We start from the raw sequence: 21,230 nt of genomic DNA on the forward strand, positions 1-21,230 counted from the left end.
CAGACCCTGTACATGTTCTGTGGACATATATCCAAGAGTTTCTTTTTTTTCCTTTTTTTCTTTTTGACAGGCAGAGTGGATAGTGAGAGAGAGAGACAAAGGTCTTCCTTTTTGTCGTTGGTTCACCCTCCAATGGCCGCTGCAGCCGGCGCATCGCGCTGATCCAAAGCCAGGAGCCAGGTGCTTCTCCTGGTCTCCCATGCAGGTGCAGGGCCCAAGGACTTGGGCCATCCTCCACTGCCTTCCCAGGCCATAGCAGAGAGCTGGCCTGGAAGAGGGGCAACCGGGACAGAATCTGGCACCCCGACCGGGACTAGAACCCGGTGTGCCGGCACCGCAAGGAGGAGGATTAGCCTGTTGAGCCACGGCGCCAGCCCAAGAGTTTCATTATTTTCAAAACGATTCCAAATAATATTATGTTTTTTACTTTAATTTCCAATGATTTGATGCTATAGAAATACATCTGATTTTCATGTGCTGACCTTGCATCCTGTAAACTTGCTAACTTATTAGTTCTATTTTATAAATTCCTATGGGATTATCTACATAGACAATCATACCATCTGCTAAGAGACATTGTATTTCTTCATTTTGAATATCTTTGATTATTTTATTTGCACTCGCTGGGACTAGCACATTGCATGAGTGGTGACAGCAAACAGCCTTGCCTGTCCCTGTGTCAGGGGAAAGCACTCACTCTATCCCGCGACGTGGACCTCAGCTGCCGATGTTCTGTAGACGTCCTTTCTCGGTTGAGGATGTCCTCTGCCAGTTTGCTGACAACATTTATCATGAGTGCTGAATTTTGTCAAATGTCTTCTCTGCATCAATTGACTTAACTGTGTTTTCTTCCTTCTTCAAGCTATTGATAGGATGTACTACATATACTCATTTTTGAAAACTGCACCAGCCTCTTTCTTGTTCCAGGGACAAATCACAATTGGCTGCGGTGTGTTACTCTTTGCTAATGCTGGATTTGATTTCCTAGTTACTTTGTTGAGGATTTTGTGTCTGCCTTCATGGGTAACATTGTCTGTGGTGTTCTCTTTCCCAACTATTCGTCTGGTTTTGTAAAACAGCACATGGGGCCAGCATCGTGGCACAGAGGGTTAAGCTGCAGCCAGCAACACCAGCATCCCATATGAGAGCACCAGTTCGAGTCCCAGCTGCTCCACTTCCATCCAGCCTGCTGATGTGCCTGGGAAAACAGAAGATAGACCAAGGACTTGGGTCTCTGCCACCCACATGGGAGACTGGTTGGTGGTCCAGGCCCCTGGCCCAGCCCTGGCCACTGTGGCCATTTGGGGAGTAAACCAGCAGATGTAGAGAACTCTCTAACTCCGCCTTTCAAATAAAATAAATCAATCTTTAAAACAACAACAACAACCCAACACTCATGTGGTTTTTGGAGGACATGGATAACCGTACTATTTTTAATCATCATAAAAACGTAAGACTAGTTTTAACTTTGCTTTCCTGCTAGAATTTGATTCCAAGTCCTTGATCAGGAAGGCAACTCCTAAAGATAGCGATCTAAAGCAGGGGTGGGGAACACTGCCAAAGGTCGTCTGGACATTTAATTATCAACCTAAACATCAGCTGGCTACAGATTATTGACTTTGAAGTCCCACCTGCCTCAGGCGAAGGAATCTTCTGTTCTTAGCAGGGCGCAGTGCCCTGCAGGGTCGGGCAAGGTGCAGTCTGCATTCGCCGGGCCGGGCCCTGACTGCTCTTTTGGCCAGGTCTTCAGAAGCAGGAAACCAGGTCTGTCCTAACCGAACTTCGGATGAACCCGCCCCTCCTACCCAGCTGGGGGGTGTGGGCCTGATGCACTGAGGGCTGTGACGAGGCGTTATCAGGGCTGCTGCTTCGTAAATGTGACTGACTCCTAGGTCGTGTCTACTTTCTATCTATCATTTATTTCCCGACTGGACTTTAGTAAAAATCCAGTTGTCTACGGCCCCAGAGCGCAGGAACCAGTCGGAGTTGTGTAGGCTGCCTTGAGATGAAAAGCTGTCAAATAAAAGATATGCCATCACCCAACCCCGAAATGCAAATACTCAGATTTGCCTTTGACACACCTAAGAAAGCACCTATCAAACATTAGTTCATATAATTCCTGAAATGCTCAATTAGCCACCACGCCCACCTTCTCTACTGAGGAAGCCACCGCCGGGGTTGGGGTGTTTGTAGCCTACCCCTGCCTATGAAGGGTTCTAGACAAACCACTGCAAAAGGTCAGCTGGGCATGGGAGAGGATTGAAAACAGGATCTGAAGCCACGAGGCGCCCATGCAGGGTCTCGGGACTGAAATGCCTTTGAGAGGGCCCACGCCCTCACTCCTGGGAGGGGGCGAGCTGTCAGGTGGGCGGGCAAGCTCGGCACTAAACAGGACCTCCCACCTCCAAACAGCACCCCTTGGGAAACCACAGCCCTCGTCTCCCTCTCTCTCCAGCATTGACAAATTCACGCCCGAGACACTGGGCTGCTTCCGGATCCCAGAAAAATCTCTGGCCTGCAAGTCCCCGGCACTGCTCCACAGAACTTAAATCCACGTGTTCAGGAGGCGGGGAAGGGCTGAGCTGAAACCAGACTGCAGGGGTGCAAAGCCCAGCTCCTCCACGCCTGGCCCTGGGACCGCGAATGACTCAGCACTCTGGGCCTCAATTTCCCCACCTGTAAAACACAGACGACTACGGTGGAGAGCTAGCCTGCACTACACCGCCTGCTATTACCGGTCAGCCGTGTCCACTCCAGAGCCTGGTCCCCCATCCTCCACCCTAAGAACAAAACTCTGCTTTCCATCAGTTGATTTAAAAACAACAACAAGGCCGGCGCCGCGGCTCACTAGGCTAATCCTCTGCCTGTGGCATCGGCACCCCAGGTTCTAGTCCCAGTTGGGGTGCCGGATTCTGTCCCGGTTGCCCCTCTTCCAGGCCAGCTCTCTGCTGTGGCCAAGGAGTGCAGTGGAGGATGGCCCAAGTGCTTGGGCTCTGCACCCCATGGGAGACCAGGATAAGCACCTGGCTCCTGCCATCGGATCAGCGCGGTGCGCCGGCCGCAGTGCACTACCGCGGTGGCCATTGGAGGGTGAACCAACGGCAAAAGGAAGACCTTTCTCTCTGTCTCTCTCTCACTGTCCACTCTGCCTGTCAAAAAAAAAAAAAAAAAGAAAGAAAACAACAACAAGCTAATGGCCTACAGTAGCTATTTCATTAACTGGTGTCTGACAGCTGAAAACCAGTTTTCACAAAATTTACACTCATGGGACCCACGCTGTGGCATGGTAAGCTAAGCCTCCTCCTGTGGCACCAGCATCCCATATGGGCACCAGTTTTTGTCCCAGTTACTCCTCTTCCAATCCAGCTCTCTGCTGTGGCCTGGGAAAGCAGTGGAAGATGGCCCAAGTCCCTAAGACCCTGCACCCACACGGGAGACCTGGAAGAAGCTCCTGGCTTTGGATCGGCTCAGCTCCAGCCTTTGCGGCCATTTGGAAAGTGAACCTGAAGATGGAAGATCTGTCTCTCCCTCTCTCTGTAACTCCACCTCTCAAATAAATAATAATAAAAAACCCCTCACACTCATAAAAAGAATGCAGGTAGTTTAAATCAGTTGGTCAAGCCAACTCTTTTTTATACAAAAAGCAAACTTCATTGTTTAATGTAGCCATAGTACATTGTCCCCTCACTCAGAGGTAGGCCCAGGTAGCATTTTGAAAGGATATAACCTAAGCAACTGCACTAATCAGTTTTCATAACATTTCACATTAGTTTTACCCTCAAACAACATTCCAAGAAAAAACTTTAAATCAAAAATTAAGCTATATTTATTCAAATATGTAATTAGGATTTTCAGGTGACATTACTGCCAAGTTTCTCTAGAGACAGGAAATATTAATTAGCAACAATGATAGCTTACAGTTATTACACCAATTAAACACCTAATGAGCTAGGTGCTAATTCTTACATAATAGCTCATTCTCTTAACCTTTGGAGGGAGGGACTGGCTCCTCTTACATAGAAAACTCAGCCTTCAGTCTGACTACTAATGGTTCTGATAGAGAGCTGGTTGCTGGCACCAGTGTAAGGTTAAATCTCAAACTTCAGGGTCATGCAGATCACCTAAGGGAATGCTGTTATAATGCAAATTATGATTCAGAAGGTCCAGAGCGAGGTGCTGCTCCTACATTTCTGAATTTTTTTTATTCATTAATTTTATTTATTTGAAATCCAGAGAAACTGCGTGTGCGTGTGTGTGTGAGAGAGAGAAATCTTCCATCTGCTGATTCACTGCCCAAATGCCTACACCAGCTGGGACAGGGCCAGGCCGAAGCCAGGAGCCTGAAACTCCATGTGGGTCTCCCATGTGGGTGGCAGGGGCCCAAGTACTTGAGCCATCACCTGCTGTGTCCCCAGGACACATGAACAGGACTGGAAGCAGAGTGGGAGAATGAACCCAGGCGCTCCAATGTGGGATGCAAGGGTCTCAAGCAGCAACTTGACCGCCGTGCCAGGGCCCGCCCCTGCTTCCAGCACTAACTTGCTCTCACGTGAGGACAGTGCCGTTGGCCTATGGGCCACATCTGAAGTCGCCAGGATCTGCAATTGCAACAGGTCACAGACCACCAAAATGTCTACGAAAACCAAAATTTTGAAGTCATTTTCTTCTTGAAAACCACAAAGTTAGAACTGCCTCTTGATGGGACTCTGAGTTTTGGAATATCTTAGGACAATCTTCCTAACTTTTCTTCTCCAGCTTAGACTGTATCTTTTGGAGTCTTCCAGGGGTTTCCCCCGCTAACATCCCTGACCTGTATAAGGGCTGAGAAGCTAAGGACACAGAAGACAGTTTCTTTTCTTTTTTTTTTTTTTTTTTTTGACAGAGTGGACAGTGAGAGAGAGAGACAGAGAGAAAGGTCTTCCTTTGCCGTTGGTTCGCCCTCCAATGACCACCGTGGCCGGCGCACCGCACCAATCCGAAGCAAAGAGCCAGGTGCTTCTCCTGGTCTCCCATGGGGTGCGGGGCCCAAGCACTTGGGCCATCCTCCACTGCCTTCCAGGGCCACAGCAGAGAGCTGGCCTGGAAGAGGGGCAACCAGGACAGACTCCGGCACCCCGACTGGGACTAGAACCCGGTGTGCTGGCGCCGCAGGTGGAGGATTAGCCTATTGAGCCGCGGCGCCGGCCTACAGAAGACAGTTTCAAGCTGCCATGGCCGACAGGTGGATCCCTTTCCTCCACTCACTTCCTCCATAACTTCTCACTGTTTAAGTTCCAGTGAGTAGACAAATGGCAGAGTTGGGCAAGATTTTAGGGGCTGGGTCCCAAAATTCTTCCAGATTAAGAGCAAGGTTCTACAACAAACTAGTACCTTCCCAAAAGGTAAATACATTCCAACAGCCTCCATCCCAGGCCATAGGTGACAAAGTCCCAACAATGAGGTGTATCAGCTACTGATTTCAATTCGTTTACCAGTCTTTGAGTGACAAGTGAATTCACCATGGCAAGCTCCATTTACCTTCAAAACCCCAGGGAGTAAACACAGCAAGGCCCCTGATGAGACCCTGTACCCCACCTGGTCCAAGTTCAGCCCCACTTACTTAAAACCCTGGCAAAGCCCCACCCCTGCCCCTCCTCCATTCTCTTTGCTAACAGCAACACCTAACTACAGAACCAATCACCTTTGAGAACATTCCAGCTTCCCGGGAAAAGGTCAGCTGAAAATTCTAGAGACAAATAACCTGCTCCATTTACCTGTCCTGACGCCCTTCAAAAATACCCCACCACACACACACACACACACACACACTCCACACACACAGGCACACTCCCGGCAATCAGCAGTGAGCCTTTTACCTGGCAGAGACAAAACACGTAATCGACAGAGACCTTGATTGAAAAGGGTGTCCACACAGGATTCCCGAGGACCGGTTGCTTATGCTCTCCAGTAAGCACAAGGAACAAAATGCACACACGCTGTGGCTCTCTGTAAATGGCTTCCCCGGCGGAGAAGTCTAAAAACTTGGGCGGCAGGAGCGCCTACCTGTGGCAGGGAACATGGAAGCCGCCGAGGGTTTTCCAGAGCAAGCCCTGTCCACCACAGAGCTAAGCAACCACCCGCACAGGCCTGTTCAACAAAACCACAAGCCAGGCACGGAGCCGAGAGGCCGGTGTCTGGAACACCCTGGAAGCTAAAAACAAGGACCCTGAGGAATGAGCTCCACTCCGGGCGAGTCCAACAGAAAGTTCTCTGTTTCTGTTACCTCCGAAACTGGCTGCCCTCCCAGAGTGATTTAACTCTGGGTACCAACTGGGCAGTGCCAGCCACCATGCCGGCGCGGAGGGCTCCGGGCGGCCGGTTCTGTTCTGTCTTCTCGGCTAATCAGGGGGCTCAGACCCCTGCGGCATAAGCGGGAGGCTGATCTGGGCGTTCCCACCCTACCTGGGCTACCTGCCTCCCAGCAACAGTTCCTGCTGGCTGCCATATGCCAGGCACCCCGCTAGGCAACCAAGCCACAGCTGCACATCTCCAGGGGGCAGAGTCAGACACGGACCGTCCGGAGGCTGTGTGGGCCCTGACAACCTGCCACAAGTTGCTCCCATCAGAAATACCCGGGGGACGAGACAGCCCTGCGCGCAGGGCGCCGCGCACCGCCAAGCCCGGCAGCAAAGACCAGCTCCCAAGGGGGGAGGCGCGAGTGGACAGGCAGGCCCGGGGGCAGGTGCTCAGGTAGAAGGCGCACACCTGAGGCAGCCAGGATGCACAGGGCAGGTTCCCCAGAGGGTGCGGCGAGGGCACGGTCCCCCAGGGGAGGCGAGAGGCGGAGGCCCGGAGACCCAGCGCGGGAGCCAGGGTTCCGGGGAGGCGGGGACGCGGCGGAGGCCGGCCGGGCCTGCGCCCCCGCAGCGCGAGCCCGGGAGGGAGAAGGCGCACGGCTAGGCCGCCCGCCCGGCACCTGGGGCCCCGCCCGGCACCTACCACTTGGGCGACCTTGAGGCGGCCGAGCGCGCCGCGCAGGTAGTCGGGGTCGCAGCGCAGGCCGGCCAGCCCGCGGCGCTGGCTCACCGGCTCGGTGGTGGGCTGGTACGGGCTGCTGGCGCCCGAGATCATGGAGGTGCTCGAGGCCTCGCCCTCGAAGCCGTCCAGCTCCTCGCCGCTCCGCATGCTGCCGCCTGGCCCGGGCCGCCTCCCGCGGCCGGCCCCCGGGCGCCAGGAGCGCGGGCGGGCTCAGCGGAGCCGCCGCATCGCCGCCGCCGCCCGCCCCGCCGCTGCCGCTGCCGCTGCGCCCGCCGCCCGGCTGCGGCCGTGGCTCGGTGCGCTCGGGCTCGGCTCCCGCCGCCTGGGCAGCGGAAAGGGAGGGAGGCGGGAGCGGGCGGAGAGGGAAGGAGGCGGGAGCCGGCGCGCCGGGCCCGGAGGGGGCGGAGCGAGCGCCCGCCCGCCCGCCGTTCGGCGAGGTGGAGGTGGCGGGGCGGCGCCGCGGGCTCGGGGCGGGCGGGGCGCCGGCTCCGCAGGCCCCGCCCCGCCCCGCCCTCACCTGCGCCGCGCGCCGGCGGGACCGGGCGCAGCGGGGGCCGCGGGGAGCGTGGAGGTGGGCAGGGGGGGCGTGAGGGTGTTTTCTCAGGGCACCGCCTCAGTTTCTTCTTTGGAGAAAGTGGGGGCTCCTACCGGTGAAGACCAGGATGGGCCGTGCCGCCCCCCGTGTGCAGGGCAGCGTGTGGCCAAGACTGACCGACAGGAGCGCCCCCCCCCCCCACGCACCGATCCGGAGGCCGGAGCGCGGCGGGCCGGGGTCCGCACCCACTCAGCGCCGGGAGGTGCGGGGGCCCGGGATGGGGTCCGCGCCCCGAGCGCCCAGGGGGCGGCGCCGGCGCGTAGTAGGGCCCCCCGTGACTACCGTTAGTGCCCGCTGTCTGCCGGAAAGGTTTTGCCATCTTGAAATACCAAGTCGAGTTAAACAGATTTTGCCCTGAAGGGCGTTAATTAGGGACCAATTTGCAATTCAAGTGTGAAGGCTAATTTTAAGCTTAAGTAAAACACTGACTTTCTAAGAACTGTCGCTTTGATACTGAACCCTTGCACGCCACAGAGACGCTTCCTGGCTCGGGCACGGAGCGAGGCACCTGAGATGGTGGTGGTGATGGTGGTGGTGGCGACTGCTACCCCGAGGGGAGGGCTGGGGGTCCAGCGTGGAAGAGGCTTGGCTGGGGCAGAGCCCCGGTTTCAACATTTTTTCAAAAATGGAAGGACAATGATTCTAGGACTATGGTGCTAATTAACACTTTATTTGACCAAAAGATACTTACTGGGCACTATGTGTTAAGCAATATGTTAAAATTCCTACCACCACCACCACCACCACCCTGCGTCCCCAGAGGTTAAATGGTTGGGTGTAGGCTCTGGCCTCTACTCTCTCCCCAAATCCCAGTGAAATGACAGTTACAGGCATTTGCTTTTATTAAGGGCATAAAACCACACGTTCTTTATGAACGAATGGCAACGGGCCGGCGCCGCGGCTCACTTGGCTAATCCTCCACCTGCAGCGCCGGCACCCTGGGTTCTAGTCCCGGTTGGGGCGCTGGATTCTGTCCCAGTTGCTCCTCTTCCAGTCCAGCTCTCTGCTGTGGCCCGGGAGTGCAGTGGAGGATGGCCCAAGTGCTTGGGCCCTGCACCTGCATGGGAGACCAGGAGGAAGCACCTGGCTCCTGGCTTTGGATCAGCACAGTGTGCCGGCCGTAGTGGCCACTTGGGGGTTGAACCAACGGAAAAAGGAAGAACTTTCTCTCTGTCTCTTTCTCTCTCACTGTCTAACTTTGCTTGTCCCAAAAAAAAAAAAAAAAAAAAAAAAAAGGCAACAAAATATTGGAAGTGGAAAAGCAAATGGGTAAGTGGTAACTGACTAGCATATCCAAGAAAGCTAAACCCTCAGCTGAAATGCAACCTAGGCTGTATCAGAACAAAAGGTTCAGGCATGGCAGCACCAAGTATATCTGGAGGGTGAATACAGAAATAACCAAAAACAACTGAAAGTCTTTCTAAGCAGCAGCTGGACCCCTGGCTCCTCTCTGCGCTCATGCCCTAGGACCAGAGAAGGTGTGAAGCAGGATCTCCTGGTTAGAGACTGCCAGACACAGGTGAAGGTGAGGCAGGGGCACCGTACTGCAAACAGGAGTGTAGTAAGCACAAGTTTGTTTACTGAATATTGGGGGCCCTTCCCCCCACCGACTTCTTTCCCTCGACTGAGGTACCAAGACCTCTGTATCATCCTTGGAGAACATGAGCAGCCCAAGAAGAAAGACCTAAAGATGGTGACATTGGAAGTTCCTCCAGGTACAGCGCAGCCAGATCACCTGACTGAACCCCAGAGTCGGGGAATGTCACTCACAGGCACAGACTTCCAATGAGCTTTTTAGGGCCTGGCTTTGAAATACAAATGATAGCTGGAAGTCCCCCGATGCTTGAGGAAAGCTACAATAAAGGTCGAAACAAAGAAGAAAAAGCAAGAAAAATTGAAAAAATTGAAGTCTGTGCATAGATTTTTTTTTATAATATGAATTTTCTGTGAACTTTTTGAAAACACAAGGGGAGCATTAGTAACAGGTATTCAAACAAAAATTGGTGCACAGATGTTCATGACAACATTATCCACAGTAGTCAAAAGGTAGGCACAGCTCAAATGTCCATTAACTGAGAAGTGGATAAACAAAATATGATATACCTCATACAATGGAATACTATTCCGCCACAAAAAAGGAAGTACTAATACACTCTACAACATGGATGACCCTTGAAAATATGCTAAGTGGGGTATTGTGTCATAGTGGATTAAGCCATGGCTTTCAATGCCAGCATCCCTTGTGGGTGCTCCACTTCCAATCCATCTCTCTGCTTATGTGCATGGGAAAGGAGCAGAAGATGGCCCACGTGGGAGCCCCGGAAGAAAACTCCTGGCTTTGGACGGGCCCCAGCTCCAGCCGTTGTGGCCATTTAGAGAATGAACCAGTGGATGAAGATCTCTTTCTGTCTCCCTCCCTACCCCAACTCTGCTTTTCAAATAAATAATAAATATTTAAAGAAAGAGAGAAAGAAAATATGCTAAGTGAAAGAAGACAAGACCCAAAGGATCCCACACTGCATTCCGTTTACATGAAATGTCCACAACAACCAAATCGTTAGAAAGGAAAAGCAGCTTCGCGCTTGCCCGTGGCTGGGGGAGGGACGATGGGGAGTGACTGCTTAAGAAGTATGGGATTGGCCGGCGCCGTGGCTTAACAGGCTAATCCTCTGCCTTGCGGCGCCGGCACACCGGGTTCTAGTCCCGGTCGGGGCACCGATCCTGTCCCGGTTGCCCCTCTTCCAGGCCAGCTCTCTGCTGTGGCCAGGGAGTGCAGTGGAGGATGGCCCAAGTGCTTGGGCCCTGCACCCCATGGGAGACCAGGAGAAGCACCTGGCTCCTGCCATCGGATCAGCATGGTGCGCCGGCCTTAGCGCGCCTACCGCGGCGGCCATTGGAGGGTGCACCAACGGCAAAAAGGAAGACCTTTCTCTCTGTCTCCCTCTACTGTCCACTCTGCCTGTCAAAAATTAAAAAAAAAAAAAAAAGAAGTATGGGATTTCCATTTGGGTGATAAAGTTCTGGGATGGCAGCGATGGTTGCACAACATGTGGACGCATGTCATTGAATTGTATACTTCAACACGGGTAAAAGTGGTACATTTTATATATATATATATATATATATATATATATATATATATATATTTGACAGAGTTAGTGAGAGAGAGAGACAGAGAGAAAGGTCTTCCTTCCGTTGGTTCACCCCCTAAATGGCCACTACAGCAGAAACTACGCCAATCCGAAGCCAGGAGCCAGGTGCTTCCTCCTGGTCTCCCATGCGGGTGCAGGGCCCCAAACACGTGGGCCATCCTCCACTGCCCTCCCCGGCCACAGCAGAGAGCTGGACTGGAAGAGGAGCAGTTGAGACTAGAACCCGGTGCCCATATCGGATGCCGGTACCACAGGCAGAGGATTAGCCAAATGAGCCACGGCCCGCAAAAGTGGTACATTTTAAGTATACTGCACACATACCCTTAGCTATTTAAGAATATAAAAGAAAAAAATTAAAAGTTCAATAGAAGAGTTAAAGAAAATCTCACAGGAAATATAACCAAAGGACAAAGAAGTGGAAAATGAAAGAAAAGATGAGAAAATTACAGGAATAATCCAAGAGAAAGACACTTCCATAATGTTAGAAGGAAAAAAAAAGCATGGAAGAAAATATAGAATAACTCAATAGCATTTTCCAGAACCCAAAGGACATGAGCTTTTTATTTAAAGGACCCACTGGTGCTCAACAGAATGAATGAAACTGAACCTTCACCCAAGCCCTTAGACCACTGGAGTAGAGAGGATCCTCAAAGTCCCAGAGAGGAACAAAGCAGGTTCCTTGTAAGGGATCAGGGAACAGAGAGGCATCAGCTGCTCCACAGAAACTTTGGGAGTAATGAGGGAGTGGACCACACTTTTCCATATCTTCAAAGGAAAAGGATCCCACCTAGAGGGCGAGTTCCCACAGAGCCTGTCTCAGAGAGGAGCATGGATGAAAGTCGCTTTGGGACATGCAGAGACACCCTCTGTCTCCCGGGAAGCTGCTGGAGGGAGACTCCAACATAATGAGCACGTCACAGGGGTGGGGACCCTTTTTTCTGCCAAGGGCCATTTGGATATTTATGACATCATTCACAGGCCACACAAAACTATCAACTTAAAAATTAGCCTATGGGGTTGGCACTGTGGCGTAGCGGGTTAAGCCGCCACCTGCAGTGCAGTCATCCCATGTGGTGCTGGTTCGAGTCCCAGCTGCTCCACTTCCGATCCAGCTCTCTGCTGTGGCCTGGGAAAGCAGTAGAAGATGGCCCAAGTCCTTGGGCCCCTGCACCCACTTGGGAGACCCGGAAGAAGCTCTTGGCTTTGGATCAGCACAGCTCCATTTGCTGCCAAGTGGGGAATGAACTAGCGGATGGAAGACCCCCCCCCCACCCCGCCTCTGCTTCTCTCTGTTTAACTCTGACTTTCAAATAAATAAAATAAATCTTAAAAAAAATAGAAATGAGATCCATTTATTTTTTTTTTTTTTTAATTTTTGACAGGCAGAGTGGACAGTGAGAGAGAGAGAGACAGAGAGAAAGGTCTTCCTTTGCCGTTGGCTCACCCCCCAGTGGCTGCTGCGGCCCGCGCACTGCGCTGATCTGAAGCCAGAAGCCAGGTGCTTCCTCCTGGTCTCCCATGCAGGTGCAGGGCCCAAGGACTTGGGCCATCCTCCACTGCCTTCCCGGGCCACAGCAGAGAGCTGGACTGGAAGAGGAGCAACTGGGACAGAACTGGCGCCCCAACCGGGACTAGAACCCGGGGTGCCGGCGCCACAGGTGGAGGACCAGCTTATTGAGCCGCGGGGCTCGCTCAAAATATATATATTTTTTTAAATTAGCCTGCTATAGATTTATTGAATTTTGAGTCCCACCTGCAGTTGACTTGGCAGGGCCAGACCAAATGATGTCTTGGGCCTTAAAGTAGCCCTCGGGCCAGATGTTCCCACCCCTGATTCTAAACCAAGGAAACAGAGGATCTGGGATCTAGGAAGGACAGCTGCAGCATGAGAGAGGCACTGAGGGTCCCGGAGATGACGGGGACACAGGCCTAGGGTCTCCCAGCCAGAACCTCACAGTCAGAGGCTTGGAGGGAGACTTCTCCAAGATGAAATCAAGTATGTGATTGAGGGGCAGGTGTTTGGCACAGTGGTTAAGTGACCGCTGCATCCAGTGTCAAAATATCTTTTTTTTTTATTTGACAGGTAGAGTTATAGACAGCGAGAGAGACAGAGAGAAAGGTCTTCCTTCCATTGGTTCACTCCCCAAATGGCTGCTACGGCCGGCGCTGCACGCAATCGAAGCCAGGAGCCAGGTGCCTCTTCCTGGTCTCCCAGGTGGGTGCAGGGGTCCAAGCACCTGGGCCATCCTCCATTGCCCTCCTGGGCCACAGCAGAGAGCTGAACTGGAAGAGGAGCAACTGGGACTAGAACCCGGCGCCCATATGGGATGCCAGCGCCACAGGCAGAGGATTAACCTAGTGAGCCACAACGCCAGCCCAGAGTATCTGAGTTCAAGTCAGAGCTTAGCTCCCCATTCCAGCTTTCTACCAGTGTGCACCTGGGGAGGCAGCAGGTGAGGACTGAGTAGCTGAGGCCCTGCCACCCTTGTGGGAGACCTGGATTGAGCTCCGGGCTCCTGACTGCAACCTGCTGCAGCCCCAGCTGTCGTGGGCATTTAGGGAGTGAATCAGCAGATGGAAGCCCTCTCTCTGCCTCTCTCTAACTCTGCCTTTCAAATAAATAAATAAATCTTTAAAAAAAGGAAGGAAGGAAGAAAAGGAGAAATAGGGAGCCAGCATGTGGCACATCAGTATCCCATATGGGTGCTGGTTCAAGTCCTGGCTGCTCCACTTCCAATCCAGCTCCCTGCTAATGTCTCTGAGAGAAAGCAGACGATGGTCCAAACATTTGAGTTCCTAACACCCATGTGAGAAACCCAGCTGGAGTTCTAGCTTCTGCTTTGGCCTGGCCCAGCCCCAGCCGTGGAGGCCACTTGGAGAGTGAACCGGTAGGTGGAAGGTCTTTCTCTGTCTCTCCCTCTCCCCATAACTCTGCTTTTCAAATCAAAAAGGAGAAATAAGCAAGGTAAATCCCATGGCTCAGCTGGGAGGAGCATTTGTATAGTCATAACAATGGAAACAGCGAATGCTGATCTAACCAAAAGTACACAACCATATTAGGAGAGGAGAGGAACAAGAAGGATGTGTGACAGGGAGAAGGGGAGTGTGGGAAGAGATCTAAACACACAGCATCCAGGCAGGTGCGGTGGTGTAGTGGGTAAAGCCACCACCTGCAACAACGGCATCCCATAGGCCAGTTCCAATTTGGGCTATTCGAATTCCAATCCAGCTCCCCGCTAATGGCCTAGGAAAAGCTATGGAAGATGGCTCAAATGCTTGGGCCTCTGCACCCACGTGGGAGACCCAGATGAAGCTTCTGGCCCAGCCCTGGCTGTTGCAGCCATCTGGGGAGTGAATCAGCAGATAGAAGGTCTGTCTCCCCCTCTCTCTCGCTGTAGCTGACTTTCAGATAAGTAAATAGGTCTTTAATAAATAAATAAACATATAGCATTCATCATGGGAGACCAATAGGTGTTTAAAACTGAAAAATCAAGAGGCACCAATATATGCATGTAATTAGAAATTTAAATATAAAATAATCAGTTAAAAGAGCTAAATAGTGTTGCCTTTGGGGAGCAGAAAATGGAATGGGAGTTTTGGACCTCGTAGATCTATTTGATTCTCTGAAATATGTGCTCATAACTTTGGTAAAAGTAAAAGCTAGGGGCAGGTGTTGTGGTGCAATGGGTTAAGCCACTGCTTGGGATGTAAGAGCACCTAGTTTGACTCAGTTTCCAATCCAGCTTCCCGCAAATGCGCCTGAGAGGAAGCAGATGATGGCCCAAGTGTCTGAGTTTCTGCTACCCATGTGGGAGACGCAGCTGGAGGTCCTGCCGCCGGCTTTGGGAAGCCTGTGGTAGACAAGGCTGGCTCAGTCCCGCCACTTGGAGAGCAAGTGTTGAAACCACTAAATACCACGGAGGGTGTGCTGCGTGTTGCTGGGGGCACGGGGTGTTCATGGTGGTGTGGGAATTTCCAGCACAAGGATGCAATTGCATCTGTGGGTCAGAATCTCAGATCTGAAATATGCACACCAGTCAGCCAGGCAAATGGACAGGGAGGAAGGGTGGAAGAGAACTGCAGGGAGAGGCGACATGTGCAAAGGCCCGGAGACAAGAAAAACAAAGCACACTGAAAAGGATCAAGTGTAGAATTCAAGGGGAGGAGGACTGGCAGGCAAGATCTGAAACCAAAATGTGGCTTTGAGGCAGACTTTGTGAGGCCTCTTGGGCCATGTTAGAGGGTGGGCTCTACACGGAACAGTGTTGAAAAAGAGAGCGGCCCCGCGAGGCCTGCCTCTTGGATGCTCTCGCTGGCTTCCGTGCAGGGGGATGGTGGAGCAGAAGCAAGACTGGAGGCTCCCCTCCAGCACTTATTCACTGTTCCTTGTTCCTGGACCTCAGCCTAAGTTTATTTTTAGTTCCAGGGACAGATTCAAGATTTTCTCTTCTGGTTTTTAACAGAAGTTCACAGACTTCCAAAGCGTGTTGTTGGGAATCCCACGTGGATCCTTAAATAGTAGGCAAAACTTGGGGTTACAGTGCCTTCCTCAGTGTGCCGCTGTAACACATCATCAATTCCTGGCTGAGGCTGGACTTCTGGGTGTCTGAGAGTGCTAAAGACACAAGGACTAGAGAAGCACACACCCCCTGGACAGGTCCCCAGGTTCCAGGATCTGCTTGCTAAACCACCAGGGCTGACTCAGGGCGTCCACACTCGGAAGAGACTGCTGCATAAGCCAGATGCTACCTCATTCATTGCTGCAGGAGGAAAGACTGCCAGCGTGCCGACTCGTGCCTCAGACCCCAAGCATATCCTGTGACAAGCTGAACAGGGCAACCAGACAATGAGGAGGAACACTCCATGCCTGCAGACATGCCCCGGCCACGGGAGGCTGGGGTGCCTGCCCAGGGTCTCCTACCACAGGGTCTTTTGTAGCCTGGGCACTGCTTTGGTGTTGACAGATTCCTTCCCATTGACATACCCACCCACCCACCCACCCTTTTTTTTTTTTTTAAGATTTATTAATTTATCTGAGAGAGAGAGATCTTCCATCCATTGGTCCACTCTCAAATGCCTGCAACAGCAAGGGTTGAGCCAGGCCGAAGCCTGGACGTCCATCTAGGTCTCCCACATGGCAGGAAGCCCAGTACTTAGGCTAGCTTCCACCGCTTTCCCAGGCATCATCAGGCACGTTATCAGGACGCTGGATGGGAAGTGGAGCGGCCTGGACTCAACCCGGCACTCTGATAAGGGCTGCTGGCATCGCACGTGCCGGCTCAGCCCACTCCGCCACAACAGCAGCCCCGTCATCGGCCCTCTCCCCCACACTCCTCACCGGCTGGTCCGTCTCTGCAGGGCGTGCCCACACAGCATCCTCAGGTATGGGCTATTCCCTAGGAAACTTCAGCTCACTTGGATCATTTGGATTCTCATGTAGCCTGGGCTTAGCTCTTTTTTTTTTTTTTTTAAAGATTTATTTTAATTTGAAAGTCAGAGTTACAAAGAGAGAGAAGTAGAGGCAGAGAGAGAGGTCTTCCATCCGCTGGTTCATTCCCCAAATGGCTGCAATGGCTGGAGCTGCGCTGATCTGAAGCCAGGAGCCAGGAGCTTCTTCCCGGTCTCCTACACGGGTGCAGGGGCCCAAGGATCTGGGCCATCTTCTACTGCTTTCCCAGGCCACAGCAGAGAGCTGGATCGGAAGTGGAGTAGCCGGGACTAGAACCGGCGCCCATATGGGATGCCCGCGCCGCAGGCAGCGGCTTTACCCACTACGCCACAGCACCGGCCCCTGGGGTTAGCTCTTTTGAAAGGCATCCACCTCCAAGCCCCGGAAGCCCTCGCTGTGCCTCCTCTCCACACATTCTGACTCCCCGGACATCAGGACTCTTGGGGAGCCCTAACTTTAAAAGCATTGCTCCTGCCAGGGGGTTAGGTTCTTCGTTAGTCCTCTTTCTGCTGCTGTAAGGGAACAGCTGGGGTTGGGTACTTCGTAAAGAAAAGTTTGATTTAGCTCACAAGGTCTGTAAGTGGAAGGGCATGAGCCTGAGCTGACTTGGCTCTGGTGAGGGCCTCGTGGTGGATGCAAGCACCTGTGGGAGACAGGAAGCCAGAGAGAGCCCAGGGTCCCACAAGAACCACGATCCCGCAACACCCCCTGCTAGGCCCCACCTCTTAGAGCTTCCACACTGGGGACCAAGTGCATGAACCCTTGGGGAATAAACCACAGGCAAGCCATAGCCCATTCCAAATTCCAGGAAGGGCTGGGAGTAAATGCCTTTCCCAGTGCAATTCCTGCAGGCAGCGCCTGACCGTGGAGAGGAGAGAGGGGTTCGTACTTCATTTTGCTCCTCACCCAAGGCCCCTCCCAGTGCCTTCCTGCCAGGGGGTAGCTCCTCCTGTAAATTCAGTTAAGCAACAGTTCTAACCTACTTTAAATTAACCCAGGCGCTAGGAGAAGCCCTAAGAGACTTCCAAAAAATATGGTAACGAGGGGTGGCAATCACACTATTATTATTGATGATCAATAAGGAAAACTGCCAGTATACAGTCCTGCTAGCCGAGGGACTGGACTCCAAGACGCAGAAATAAACGAAGTGAGCTCCACTCTTGACAGGCCCTGTCCTCTTCCCTGTGGCAGGACTGGTCTCCCTCGGCAATGTCCCCCAGGCCTGGTGGGGGGAAGAGCCCGGGCGGGGGCCAGCCCCAGGCACCAGTAGTGCATGGTTAGAGTTGCCGGTTGCTCTCGAAAGAACCGTCCCTGCAGCCGGAAAGCAGCTCTCCCAAGAAGCCTCTAAAAATAGTGCTTGCTGGGATTTTCCAGCTCAACATTCCTTCAGTTCCTATGACTGAGGACAGCCCGAGCCAGCCCGTTCTGCGCCCCTAACGGAGCCTTCTGTGGAATCCCACGTTTGGGGGTGCCTGCCACCTACGAACCCTGCTGGAACTAGGGAGACTCAGGGGCAGGCTCATGTGCACAGCAGCTGTGTCGCTCATCTCTGGCTGCCCTCCACCTTCTCGTCTACACCAGAGGTTTGCTGGGGAAGAAGGCCCAAGTGCAGCTGCCGGAAGTGTGGGAACTGCCTTCAGTTACTCCCAGTACTGGTGTCTGGTGCCAGGCCAGGTGTCGGCTGTACAGGCCATGTGTACCCATGGAACTGCAGAGGCAACCAGAAGGCAACACAGGCAAGCAAGCCTTGCTGGTGCCCTGCCACCTCGTGCCAGGCTCTGGGTCACACCCTGGGGCCCCAGGCTCCCACAAAGCACTGGGGTGGAGGGGGCACTGTGAAGCCACGACGGTCAGCCCAGCACCCATTACCCTGCTTCTTATGAGATGGCTGCCTAACTCCAACACCCACCTCCCTGGGCAGGAAGAGAAGCAGCTGAACCAGAAAACACCAATTGTGGTTCCCTTCTACCCTCAGGATTGGCTCAGAGTATGCATGAGACTGTTTTTTTAAAAAAGAAAGTTATTTATTTGAAAGGCAGACGGTGAGAGACAGAGAAAATCTTCCATCTGCTGGTTCACTCCTCAAATAGCCACAGCAGCCTGGGACTCCATTCTGGTCTCCCCCAGGGTAGCGGGGGCCTAAGTACTTGGTTCATCCGCTGCTGCCTTCTTGGGTACATTAGCAGAGAGCTGGATTGGAAGAAGTGCCAGGATTTAAACTGGCACTCATAGGAGGTGCTGGCGTCGCAAGCTACAGCTTAACATGCCATGCCACAACGCCGGCTCCGGCACGAGATCTTGAGTTGAGCCAATGAGAATCCTACTGTGGGAGTCTTCTCTCTAGAAGGTAGGGATTCACAGATCATACTGTGCACAGGAATCACTAAGGGGGCAATTTTCAGGATTTGGAGAATCTGCTGCTTAGGCCTAAGGCAGGGGTAGGAAGCTGCTGCTGCAAGGTACAGGACCTCAGGCCTTGGGGGATAGACAAGGAAAGCTCCCCGGAGCCCGCCTGGCTCTTGGTGGTCACTCGCTAGCATGTGGCATGCCAACTGTTCCTGCTCTCGTGGAACAGCCTCCTTGCTTGGCATTTATGGCCCTGGGCTCTCCTGATTTCCCACCCACCTCTTTTGCAGTCGCTTGTATGGGCTCAGTGCCTCAAGGTCAGTGCTTCTCAGGATTCTGCCTTCGCCCCTTTCCCCAAACTCCAGACCTTTCTCCTGGGCTCCAGCCATTTAGATCCAGCTTCTCACTGGACATAATCCTCAGGGGTCTCAAATTCCACAAGGCCCTAACATCACTCCTCGTCTCACTTGCTCTTCCCCTACCATTACACACCTGCCCACTTAAGAGGAGGCACAGGAGGTGGAAACAGTTGTGTAGTGCATTCTGGAAACCAGTACTTAGTCTTCATACAATAACTCACTTAAACAACAAAACAACCCATTATCCTGGCTCCTGGCTTCGGCCCAGCCCAGCCCTGACCATTGTGGTCATTTGGGGAGTGAAACCAGTCAATGGAAAATCGCTTTCTCTCTGTCTCTGCCACTGCCTTTCAAGTAAGGCAGAATGAGAGAGAAGAGACAGATCCTCCGTCTACCAGCTCACTCAGCAAATGGCCACACGGCCAGGACAGGCCCGGGCTGAAGCCAGGAGCTTCCTCCTGGTCTCCCATGTGGGTGCAGGGCCCAAGCACTTGGGCCACCCTCCATGCTTTCCCAGGCACATTAGCAGGGAGCTGGATTGGAACATAACCAGATAACCAGTGTGCATAGGGGATGCCAGCGTCACAGGCAGCTGCTTAACCCACTACATCACAACACCAGCTCCCAAATAAATGTTAGCAGGTTTTTTTTTTTTTTTTTTGCTTTTGCTCTTTTTTTCCTTCAAAGTCCAGTAAGGAAGGCTGTCTTCTGGATACCCTGTAGGGTTCAAGCTAAACGTCACTCACCGGGAACACGTTCCCAAGGCCCAGGCTGGGTCAGACGCTCCTGTCCTGGCTCCCACAGCCCCTTGCATCACAGGTTGACCACACTGTATTATGACTCCCTGTTTACACACCCGGACACTGCCCTTCCAGACCGTGAGCTCCAAGAAGGCAATAGCCCCATTTATCCGGAGCTTGGCTTAGGGCCAGGCATGTGGTAGGAACAAAAGGAACTGTTCACAGGGCATGAGATTCTACTCACTAGCTCTGCAACCAGAGACAAGATGTGACCCTCCAGGAGGCAGTCTCATCGTAAATTGCAAAGGGTTTAGAATTATGTCTCTTACAAAGCAAACACTCAGCACCACACACACTCTTCACTGGGGTCGCGATTCTGAAGGCACAAGGCAGGGCAAGGCATTCTGGAAAGAGGAGCCAGCGCGGGATAAGGCATGATGGAAAAAGGTTCAGAAAGGGGTGTGTGCTCTGGGTTCTCACCCAGACATGGGAGGGCCGAAGGTGTGCAAAGACAGATGGGCAGGACAGTAGGTTGGGAACAGATTGTGAAGGGACCCGCAGGAGGGAGCCATCGGAGCTACTGCACTTTGCTCTTATTCAGGCACCGACATGATCCTATTTGGGCCAAAACCAAAGCACAAATGGGCTATTCAAAGTCTTGTCTGCAAATGGGCAGCAGGGACACTGTGAGTAACGTGGAGAGCCCTGGTGAAAGGAAAAAGGTCTCCGGGACCCCGTGTCCATGTGTGGATGCCTAGGGTCTCCAGACCCATCGCAGGGAGCCCTGGGGCAGGCAGCAATGCTCCCAGAGGTCAGGTGAGCACCTGAGCTAAGCCTCAAAGGAAGGCAGCCTTAGGGAAGCAGAGCGGACAGGTAGGCAGGCACAGTGGGATGGCAAAGGCGGGGGCCAGGGGCCGGGGGACGCGCTGGAGCAGTGGGGTCAGACAGGTTCCAGGGCTGCTGTCAAAGTCCGGCCCACGCTCTTCAGCAGCAAACATGGGTGGACTTGAAGGTTGGCTGCTTGTTTTAATTGATGTCTTTATTTGGAATCAATATGAAAATTATCCCCCAGTGGAGGTAAGAACAGTACAAATAACTTCTCCCCTGAATTATTTGAGAGTGTAAGTTGTCAACCTACTGTCCTGTCACCCTCAGATACTTACGTGTGCATTTCCTACCGACAAAAATATTCTCCTTTACCAGGGCACACACAATTTCCTAACCAGGAATTTATTCATGCGTTACCACAATCCAACCCTCAGGTTCCACTCAAATCTTGCCAAATGTCCTTGTCATATCTCTCTAGCAAAATGTGCTGCCCTTTGTTGTCACTTTTTCACATTTTTAAAATTTATATTTCAAAGGCAGAGAGACAGAGTGATCTTCCATCTACTGGTTCACTCCCTAAATGGCCCCAACAGCCAGGGCTGGGTCAGGCCAAAGCCAAGAGCCTGGAGCTCAATCTGGGTCTCTCATGTGGGTGCCAGGTTCCCAACTGAACCATCACTTGGCGTCTGCCTGGGTGTGCATTAGTAAAAAAGTAAAATCAGCTGGCGCCGTGGCTTAACAGGC

General features: G+C 52.7%; 1 protein-coding gene across 1 annotated transcript in view; it reads right to left on the reverse strand.

Moving 5' to 3' along the window:
* The window catches only part of CMTM4 (CKLF like MARVEL transmembrane domain containing 4), a 68,618-nt gene extending 61,439 nt beyond the window's left edge, over window positions 1–7,179 (reverse strand). The window contains exon 1 of the mRNA XM_062176095.1: window positions 6,979–7,179. Within this exon, the coding sequence (XP_062032079.1) occupies window positions 6,979–7,164 (186 nt within the window). The 5' untranslated portion in view covers window positions 7,165–7,179. The remainder of the gene's footprint in view (window positions 1–6,978) is intronic.
* Between the last annotated feature and the right edge of the window lie 14,051 nt (window positions 7,180–21,230).

The sequence above is a fragment of the Lepus europaeus genome, chromosome 19, assembly GCF_033115175.1.
Source record: "Lepus europaeus isolate LE1 chromosome 19, mLepTim1.pri, whole genome shotgun sequence".
NCBI lineage: Eukaryota > Metazoa > Chordata > Mammalia > Lagomorpha > Leporidae > Lepus > Lepus europaeus.